The sequence below is a fragment of the Buceros rhinoceros genome, unplaced genomic scaffold (genome assembly GCF_000710305.1).
Source record: "Buceros rhinoceros silvestris isolate BGI_N320 unplaced genomic scaffold, ASM71030v1 scaffold43981, whole genome shotgun sequence".
Classification (NCBI taxonomy): Eukaryota; Metazoa; Chordata; class Aves; order Bucerotiformes; family Bucerotidae; genus Buceros; species Buceros rhinoceros.
In genome coordinates, this window is record NW_010395704.1 from 614 (window position 1) to 11699 (window position 11086).

Consider the following 11086-nt stretch of genomic DNA (forward strand, 5'->3'; position numbering starts at 1 on the left):
GTCCATTGTCACTCTGATAGCCATGTCAGAACCCTGCCGAATTTCGGTGTTGAATGAAGGCTGAAAAGCAGGTCTTTCATTTGAGGAGCTCTGCTCCCTCTCAGAGAGCAATTGAAGCACATAAACATTAGATTGTCACGACATCAAATGTTAGTGACAGAAGGAGATGCAAGTTTCAAGCAACTAGTATTAGAGTAGGAGGAGGTTTTAATAATAAACTAGATAGGTCTGCAATTTTTGGCATTTTACAGCTTTCCTTTCCTTAAAAGGGCTTTTTCTGTATTACTGCACATGCAGAGCAAAGTATCTAACTGTATAGAAACAATGGACTTTGAATGAAGAGGAAGGTAATAAAGGAGAAAATGGAAAAGGCATTTTTTCTTGAATTTTCCTTAAAGAGATACATATATATATATACACACACACACACTTACTGAACAATGAAACGGCAAATGTTTCTGTGAAGAAATAAAATTAGTCGATTGTCAGTAGCCCAACTAAAATATATATGATGAAAAAGGAGAAGGATAATATTGTAGAATAATTTTGTGATCTTACAACAATTTATCCTATCAGCAGATCTAATTCTTTTAATTTCTTTAGGCTTTTAATACAGGCTCGCTACGATGTAAATATTAAAGATTATGATGGCTGGACACCACTTCATGCTGCTGCTCACTGGGGTAAAGAAGAAGCATGTCGCATTTTAGTGGAAAACCTATGTGATATGGAGGCTGTCAACAAAGTGGTAGGATTTTTATGTAATCCTTGTCAAGATACAAAGTTCTGGTCTCTAAAGTGACTTTAGAAGCCAGGGTAAGAAAAGTGATGATAAATGCTGTTTACTGTACGTGGAGCTTTATATAATGCATGTTTTGTCAAAACAGCATGTTCATGTTCAAAACTAAATTAATTATCTTATTGTCAAAAGTAATTTCTAGGTCCACTTTATACTTAGTTCTATCTAGTTCCATGTAATCTTTGACATGGAAATTCAAAATAGAATGGTTTTATTGACATTTCAGAGGTACAAAATCAATGACTTGATGGATTGCATACAAGCTTTCATTTTATCACTGAAGATGATAACAATGCCTTTGGGTAGCATTAACACTCTTAAAATCATCTTGTGTTAGTATACTAAGTAGTTATCACTGTATGCTGGTTTGAGCGCACTGGAAGAACTCTGTAGGCATCTCTGGACTCCATAACATAGTTTGAATGCTTGCTATATTTCCTTGGCTTTTACGCAAAGGCCTGCATAACTTGCTGGCTTTGCAAGATCTTGCTCCCAACAGATTTAAGTACATTCATGATTCACATAGGATCCAAAACTTTCCGTTGAGTTGTATAAGCCCTGAAGCTTTCTTCCTTCTCTTTGCAGTATGTTTTACAGATAGGTTCTGATCTGCTTCCAATTTCTGACGATACTGCAAATGCGAATTACCTGCACATCTTTTAAGATGGATTTCTCACTGAATTTTTTTAATGAACTTTTTTAAAATAAACTATGGAAATACGGAGATACAGATTGTGAATTAGCAAATATTGACTCAATATGAGGGCAAAACCACTGCTGCTTAACATTTTTAGTCCTTGTTGACTTTTTCTTCCTTAGAAATTGAGGAGGCTTGTAATTAAATCAATTAAATGTGGAATTAAATTACAGATAGCTTCAACTCTATTTCTGTATAATGCTTCAGAAGTTCTAAATATCAACTGTGTAACTATGTTTTCCATCAGGCAACTAAAGCTGATGCAATTAATTGAAAGTAGTATATCAAATTATCTGTTAAACTTTTTACTGGCGTTGTGAAAACGTGAAGGGTGGTATTCCAGAGAGCACTCTTGTGAAAGTACGGTCAGCTTAACTCAGACAAGAATAGAATAAAGGAGGTACAGAGAGATATAAGCTATTTTATTTGGTGTGTGGGCTTTTCTGTGCAAGCTAGAAAAGTTTTGCCTGTTATGTTTTTAAATAAGCTAGTAAGCATTTTTGCTTTTGGAGATAATGAAGATTGAAAGCTCCTCTGGGTTTGGTTTCAGTTGTAGGTGTTTAGCATCTCGGAGAACTCAATTATTATTGTTTAGGCACTTGACTTCAGATATGGATAGGTTTTTAGATATAACCTTCCAAGTACAACAGTCTTTTGCAAAGTGTTTTTTTTGTGGTCAAGGTAGGTCTAACTCATACTTTCTGGAAATAAACCCACCTGATAGCTCCCTAAAAATAGATGGCCAGATTAAAAACTGTAGTCATAATGCAAATATAAACTTGAGATAATTTTGTTGTTTAGTTTCCAGGTTAGTGCTGTGTTGTACTAAATGGAATAGTTCAAATGTCAGAGGACCTCAAATCAAGCTGTTTTGGGTAATGCTTGCTCAAAGGTGCACGTGCTTCTGCTGTACTGTCAGAAGTTTATGGATGTGAAAAATCAGTGGTTTGAAGGTCCATCCTTTCTAACCAGTTAAGATAGCCTTCACAGTATAATTAGGGGTATGTTCGCCTGTAGTTAACATTTTGAGAAACTGAAATAAGCAGAGACAAATATGAACACCTTTAATTTCCTTTATACGCTTCTATGACCACTTTTAAATGACAGCTCTGGCTTTATTGCCGATTATTGTACAGAAGAACTACAAATGAGTGATCCTGTCATGATCCACAACATTTCAGTATGTCCAGCCAGCATGTTGATGCAGCTGCATTTATACCTGTGGATACAGGTCTTTGCCTAGATTCCAGCCTTCTTGTATTTGAATGCAAACTTCCAAATAGAAAACACCATATTGTAGTATCAAAGTAAGATAGCCTTTCTTTGTGAAACTGTGTGAACTTCAGCCCTTCTTGTCTTCAAGCAAAGATGAAGAAAGGAAATTTTTGAAATCTTTACCAAATGCAGACCTTAAAGATAGAATCTCACATCCTGTGGGCATCTGGTCTATTTGAGAATTACAGTGACTATGTAGGTGTAAGATACGGCAAGCTGAAGAAATTCCAGCTGACAGCATTACTCTGTGTTAATCACATAATGATTTGTTTATTCAAGTAGCATGTCACCTGGAGATCATATGCTCAGGGGGGATACGAACAAATAGTTGTAGCCGATCTTTTCTAAAATGGAATATTAAATACAGTTTTACTGGAAAAAATGTAAAAGCATGATTACTTAAATTTAGTATAAAACTTGCTTAAATAATTTAAACTTTAAAAACCTAAGCTGTATATGGTAGTCTGAGATGGACAGGATACTGAACTGCTCAGAATCCATCCATACAACTGCCATTGGAATAGCTGTTTGGAACTAATATTGTGAGAACCATATTCTTTCAATCTACTTTTCCTTGTTATTTTTTTTCCTTCAAAGGACAACAAAATTTTATTGAAGCCATGTTTTTATCCCTTAAAAAAATGTATTTACTCATCAGATATAGGAATTCCTGTTTCAGTTACCCAAAAAAAAGGAATATTGCAAAACTCTTTTCAACAACTGACAAGACTAACAGTTTGTAATAGAGCTTGGCTTATATGTTCTAATTTCTCTCTCTGAATGTGCTCCTTACCTGCATCATCATTTGTTAAGGCATCATAATTCATTACGTTTAATTTCTGATGTACAATTATGGTGTTTTATTTCTTCTCCAGGGGCAGACAGCGTTTGATGTGGCAGATGAAGATATTCTAGGATATTTAGAAGAATTACAAAAGAAGCAGAATCTGGTAAGCCTTTTGCATATAAAGAGATATATATAAATATATGTTACACTTTGTTTACATATCATTATGGTATACAGATCAGACCAGCATATAGATTAAAACCGAAGGTTTGATTTGGGGCTTCAATTCAGGTAATGCCACAGTCATTTCAAAAGATCTTTTATGCCTTTACTTTGTCTACTATGGTGACCAAAAAGCCTTAGAAGAAAGAAGGTGCTTTTCTTCTTGCCTTGTCCAGTGGGCGTTTCACGATTTGAAGCATCACCAATGAACACCTTACTTGGATTAAATTTCTGAGCTTTTAGAATTTTGAACTTTAACACTTTGAAAGCACATTCCAGTGTTTGCAGTAGTTAGAGAAGATTTCCTTCCATTTGTAATTTTTTCACACTGATACCATTCGATCAATTTAACTGCATCATTCTATATGTTTTGAAGCTTCATAGTGAAAAACGGGAAAAGAAATCTCCCCTAATTGAATCCACAGCCAACATGGATAATAATCAGACCCAGAAAACATTCAAAAAGTAAGTAAACTAGGAAAAATGATAAAAAAGATAACTTTACAAGTTGTCACAAAGTTCTGCTTGACAGACTTTAGTAAATTTTTTATGACTTAGTATTTTTCTTTTGAAACTCAGTAAGGAGACATTGATTATGGAGCAAGAAAAGAATGCATCTAGTATAGAGTGCCTGGAGCAAGAAAAAGCAGATGAGGAAGAAGAGGGAAAGAAGGATGAATCCAGTTGCTCTAGTGAAGAGGAAGAGGATGATGACTCAGAATCCGAAGCAGAGACTGGTATGTTATTTGAAGTATTTAAGTTTTTTTCTTTTTTAGTTTACTTATTTAATATCACTTGATACAGAATTAAGTATCTGAAGTTTCATTTACTCTTCTGTATTTCTCTAAGCTTCTAGTCTTTTTAAAGCAAGTTTATATATGTCTAAATTCAAGTCATAACAGAGATATCAAACAGATGTCTTTATTGGTGGCTGTTTAGGTTAAAGCTGTTAAACCTACTTATTTGATTGGCTACTTAAAAATTTATTAAATAGTTGGAATAATATAAGCCTTAAGCAACATGTCAGAAAACACTGAACAAGTTCAAAAGTCAAATCAGAAATGAAGGCTTCAGAGCAGTGTTTGCTTGTGGAACTGGTGTAGAGATTGGAACAGCAGAAGTGCAATCATCCTGATTTTTTTCCTTGCCATCCTGAAGTAATTACCAAATAATCTAGTGATCTTGGTATGGGTATTCATAAAGTAATGATGCATATATTTTCAGTGTGTACTGAAACAAGCTTTTAAAGGTGCTATTTTGATGTTAACAGTTACTTCATGTACAACTTCATTTCAAGAGAAGTGTTCTTTGAAAAGTTTGGAATTATATGCAAAGAAACTCAGTTCTCTGTACTACTCTCTCCAATGGAATGTAGGTGTTTTTTTTTTTCTTGAACAAATATCAGAGTCTTAAAGTAAACAGTGATGTAAGAAAAGAACAGCAGAGCATCTTTTTCTTTCAAATCAGAGAATAAATGTCAGGCAATGGGTGTTTCAGGATTTATGTTCAATCCTAAGAATTTTAGAATTACATTGCAGCAATACAATACAAAGACATAGATGTCATTATAAATATCTTGTTAATATTTTATACTTACACTTTTTAAAAGAAGTAACTCATTTTGGAGAGCTCTCAGTTCTTGTTTAAAAACGTTCTTTCTGATTTCTTCACCCGAAAAGATAAGACCAAGAAGGGATTTTAGAGCTAACCAATATATCATAAATATTTGACATAGGCAGAAATAAAAATAAGTTGCAAAACCAAACTGTTTTAAATTTTTTTGTATTTTGAAATAGCCTTTCAGTGTTATGCTGGAAAAAAAGATCTGTCAAGCTTTGTAATTAGTCTTTCACCTTAGTATACTTGCATCCTTTATGTACAGAGACTGAACTTTGATAAACTCAAAACACTTGTAATATATAACATGTAGTAATTTCAGTCACTGAGCTAACTCTAATGTCACCTGAACATATCTCCAGACTCGGGTAACTCTCTTCTGTTCCTTAACAGTAGATAGTTTGTGCCAGGAAAATTTGACTGTGGCACAAGAATTAATTTATGTAAACTTTGGCGGTTTTAGTATCAACAAGGCTTTATTGTACTTTATTGGGCAAGATAGGCTTTAAGCTTTTCCCTGGATAGAGCTGGATATCTAAATTTCAAGCTTGCACTTTCCCTTTTTTCCCTATTATTCAGCTTACAGTAGTTTCATAGTGAAATATCTTAAAATTATAAGGAGCATTCTGGTTGTAAAATATTGTAACTGTTCAGTAATGCTGAAGTACTGGAAACTGTGATATCTAATCTGTTGGGATTATTTGAAATATTTTTCTAACATTCTGTTTCATTGAGTAAAAATAAGAATACATTGAGTGGAAGTGAGAATACAGTTTAAAAATAGATTCATTTCTGTCTATAAGAACAATGAGGGAAATGCAAAGAACAGAAACAAGCAGGAAAATAAGATTTTCAGCAGTTCATGTTTTTTAACTTAGGTTGTATGAGGTAGTTGAATGTTTCTGAAAGTTAATCAAATCATGCGTACAACTATGTCCTTGCTGTCCTTGGAATAATTTCAGAATACAGTTGTGAAAAATCCATTTTTGTCCTTCCGTGCTTTCACTCCTGATAACTTTATCTGTATATTTTAAGGCTGTTTTACTTATTTGCACATTTCCAACAAATTGTACTGTGAATCTGCATTGCCTTCTTGAACTTTTTAGCACCTTTCCCTAGAAATTCACCACCATTTATTTTCACTTGTCTTTAAAAATAATTTTCCCTTAAGTGCAGTTACTCATATAAGCTGACTTTTTTATATTTGTGCTTGTTTACTGCATAATTATTCAAAACATCTGTTCAACTATGTCCATAACTAAAACAAGTGTATTAACAGAAATATATGATTTCCAATCATAGATTCATACTTTGTTTAATTTGAGTGTTAGATGTGAGAACAGTGTATGAAAACTTTGCATGCTTTCTAAATAAACTTCTCCTATGCTGTATGGGTAGTGTAGACATAAAAGTATGTTTATAGTAGGGCCAAAACCAATGAGGATTGTTTCTCTGTACTGCACAGACAGGATGTAACATCCCACTCCAAAGAATGTCCAGTTTGAATAGGTGAAACAGAAGTGAGGTGTAAGATTATGAAACTCAAGCAAGTGCAGTGACAACAGGTGTTGTATCACAACCATGACATTTTCTGTATGTTTGTATAACAGGGGTTAACAGAGTACACAAGGTACACGGATAAAAGGTCAGTGGAAGAAATATGGGCAGGAAGGACAGAGCAGAAGAGGGTAGAGTAGGTAGACAGTGAGGTTTAGGCAGGAAAAACAAAAGACAGAGAAGGAATGAAACAAATGAAGTCAAGAGCTCTGGAAGGCAAGTCCCTGCCTCGACTCATTCTAGTGATGGAAATCCTTTGCTGGGTACTCTGAACCATTATTTCTTTGCAGTCAACATACACAGCATCTTCCATAGTTCGAATTAACTATTACATGCCAACATACCTCCTACTGTTAAATTTTTATGGTCATTAGCCAAATAGCTAAAATATAGGCTGTCAGGGGAGGCTGTGGAATCTCCGTCTCTAGAGATTTTAAAGACCTGGCTCATCAAAGGCCTGAGCAACCTGGTTTATACACAATATTGCACCTGCTTTGAGCAGGAGATTGAAATAGGTGACCTTCCTGGGTCACTTTTAACCCAAATGATTCTTTTATTCTGTCTCTGCATCTCTGAGAGTTTTAACACCTGGTGACTAACAGAAAAAAGTTACATGCATTATGGAAAAAAGATGGACCTAACTAAGGCACTAACCAAGTGACAGTGAGGGGGCAAAACACTGAGGAATAAATAATAAAATGCTGTTCATAGAGCTGGCTGTCAATTTTTTTCAAAAGAAAATCAACTCTGTGATGTAGAAATTAAGAAATTGTGAATGAAAGATTAAAATTTTAAAATCTTGTAAATATTTTGCAGATAAGACCAAAACCTTGGCAGCTGTAACTAATAATGCAAATTCTGCAAGTACACAATCAGCATCGGTAGCTGTGACAGCACCTTCAGTAGCTGGTGGCCAAGGGGCACCTCCATCACCTGTTAAGAAGGTAAAATAAAGTACTTTTTTTTGTGATTTTAGATTTCTGTTCTTCTCTATAAGCATACATTTTTTGATTTTTGTATAAAAAGTGATTTGGGTTATCCAGTGAATTGATGAAAATATGCTCAGATTCCTAAAATACCTTGTGTTTTTCTGCAGAAACTGTGTTGAATTTTTAACATTTTGAATGGTTTTGATTCTATATGGGGATCTAAAATACAGAACTATAAAATAGTTGAACATGAGAGCCTTTTAAAAAAGAAAAAATCTGTTTCACAGTGAGTGGAGTTCTTGTTTTTCTGAAGTTAAACTTTACCTTTTGAAAGTGTTTTCTATGCCAGACTCCTCCAAAATTTTTAGAAGCTACAGTTCTAACTACAGTTTCTCTGTGCCTGTGTTCGTGATGCCCTTAAGGCAAGTAGACTCAGGTACTCAAGGCGTGACTCAGGTACTTTCAGAAGTCCTCAGAAACATTTGGTTAGTGCTTAGGCACAGGAGTTGAAAATGATGCCTGAAATAAGTAGTAGAAAGTTCTGTAGGTCCTAACCCTGGTTTCAGTATGCTTAGGACCTCATAGAAAAGCTGGAGAATTGGGGCACATGATTTATTCGATGCACAGTTCAAAAACACATCTAGCAAAGCCATATTACGTGTAGGAAGCTTTTTACAGCTTAATGTGAAAAATTAATTGGGATGAATTTTAGTTTTGCTTGTCAAAAGGAAGATATGTATGTCTAGGGAAAATAATTACATCAGATAATAATGCAATGAAAAAGTCAAAAGGTGGTATAGAAGTCAAACTTTGAGAGTATCAGAGCAAACTGAGTAGTAAGCCAGTAAGGCTTCATTTGTCAGTCACTGCACCTTTTCTATATGTGTCATAATCAAAGCATAACCCTCCACTGAAGCTTCTGAAAAGTGTGTTCAGGACAAATGGTAGTCATGATTTACTGAAGTCACGTAGAGAGTGAAGACGTACTACTAGGCAAATAGTATGTGTTGTGTTTAGCTTCCGGGAGCTTTATTGGAGTTCTACTTTCATATTCACAATAGAACCTAATGATGATTCATCATAGAAATTATACTTTAATGTAACAGATGCAGTGAATATATTGCCCAACTGCATCATATTATGTAATACTGTACAGTAGGGTTGGGACAGTCTTCCTGATCCCAAGACCTACTTGACAAAAATAATTGTAACTGGTGTCCACAAGATTTATCTTAAGGAAAAACCATGAGAGCAAAAGAGGAATTGCGGGCATGGCTCACTGGCAGGAATGACTAATGTTTCCCTCACCCTGAGATTTGTGGCTGGGAAGAAAGCTAGATTCTAGGGTGATCTTGTGATGTTAATCTAAACAGTTCCTGCTGGCTCAGTAAGGAATTACGGTTCTCTGTCATGGGAGCTGCCTTTGCATTGCTCAGGAGCTGTGCAGAACTCAAGAACCACAAGTTCTCTGCACAAACCATAGCAAATGTGTCAGGGAGGGAAGACATTGTAAGTAATTGCTGGTTTGCTGACTGTACCTAACTGGAATGAATTTAAATATATAGTGCGAAATTTACTGCAGGGAAATAGGCCTTCTTCATATGGTTTATACTTTTAAATTGCTTCAGTAATTGTGACAGTTGGGCTGTTTAACTGGTGTGCTGTCCACAGTTCTAAGAAGTATCTAACACTTAAAACAATTTTTTTGGTAATTGTCCGAACTTCATCTTGAAGTCAGAAGCTTGTCCATTCCAATCAGTTTATTTCATATTATGCAAAACCCTTCTCAGCTATATGACCTTCAGCAATAGGACATTATCAAATTGTTGCTAGCTGGGGTGTGGCTTGGGGATTCAAGAGTTCATTGATCAAATGGACATAATTCTTTGGTATGTGATTAAATGATGATGTATGAGTGAGGGAACTTTTTTGTTAGAAGAAATAAGCATGTTTTTAAGCTGAATGATAACCTTTTGTAAATCATTAATACACTGGCATTTAGTTTGTTCTAATTTCATTATCCACTAATTAATGGCTTAGCTTTTGGTCTTAAAGGTAAAAGATGCAGGTTTAAAGTAAACCGTAGGTATCTTTTTAATAATACATGTGAGAAATTCAGGGCCTTCTGTAGCTACAAAGTAAGTGCACATTTATATCAAGACTTATCATCTTGCAACATAGCACGTACGTGTGATCTAGAGAAGCAGTTGCAGCTCATATCAATGGACAAAAAGGCTTTGAACTGTTTTTACTAAAGAAGGTAAAACAGCACTGTATGTGTGATCTTGCACGTACTCTTGACCTGCCTTTTCAGGTTTGCTCCATCTGTGCTACTGCAGCTGCTCTTCTGCTTTTACACCATAGATGGCCAAACCGTATGTTGCTCCCAAGTGATGCAGATGCAGTGTATTAAGCTTGGATTTGGGTTTTGTTCAGTCTGTATGGCATTTAGTAATGCTGCTTTCTGTCTGAAGGTACTGAAGTAGGGCGAATTTGGGAGTGAAAGTATGGGTTTGATAGCTAAGCTAGCATGGGATGTGATTAAGGGATATGAATGAAATATGATAGGAAGAGGGGAGGTATGTTAGTGGGAATCTTCCAGCCATATGATTTAGGCCGTGGACCTTGTTAAGCCAACAGGCTTTGCTGTCCTCTTCTATGCAGACTGTAATTCTGTCTCTCTAATGAGTTTGCTAAACATGCTGTGTTGTGTTTAAGAATCTGTTACTAAAGTTTTAAGGCTCTTAGTGCTTTTTGGTATTTTGTGCTGTAATGAAGAGCTACATAACGTAAGCATAGGAACAAACTGTGGTTTTAAAACAACCTTTTGATTCTATTTTCCATTCTTTCAACCTTCATCTTTGTCTTGTCTTAATTGGATTTAGTCTGATTTCATTCCTTCTCTCATGCCTGTCGTGGAGTCAGTAGATCCTGCATCATGGAGGCAGGGCTTGCGCAAAACTGGCATTGTTCTTGTGCCCAATAAGGGTGAAAAATCTATGGTGAGGTTCTGGTGTGCACAGGTTGCAAAATAACATACTTAATCAAGATGTTGGTACTGGATTTGCATGTTTCTAAGCTTGCATCTCATGATCACAGTGTGTATTATGAAGTGTGGGTTTTTCTAAGCTAACTTTTAGAGATGTAGTATACCTTGACCAGGCTTACATTTCTTATCTCATTAACTAATTTAAGGAAAGAGT

The 11086-nt window shown here is 35.3% G+C and overlaps 1 protein-coding gene across 1 annotated transcript in view; it reads left to right on the forward strand.

Moving 5' to 3' along the window:
• Positions 1 to 603: 603 nt before the first annotated feature.
• The window catches only part of PPP1R12A (protein phosphatase 1, regulatory subunit 12A), a gene marked incomplete at its 5' end in the record, with an annotated part of 47199 nt that continues 36716 nt past the window's right edge, over positions 604 to 11086 (forward strand). The window contains 5 exons of the mRNA XM_010145618.1: positions 604 to 748; positions 3647 to 3721; positions 4157 to 4245; positions 4360 to 4517; positions 7771 to 7898. Coding sequence (XP_010143920.1) covers positions 604 to 748; positions 3647 to 3721; positions 4157 to 4245; positions 4360 to 4517; positions 7771 to 7898 — 595 coding nt within the window. The remainder of the gene's footprint in view (positions 749 to 3646; positions 3722 to 4156; positions 4246 to 4359; positions 4518 to 7770; positions 7899 to 11086) is intronic.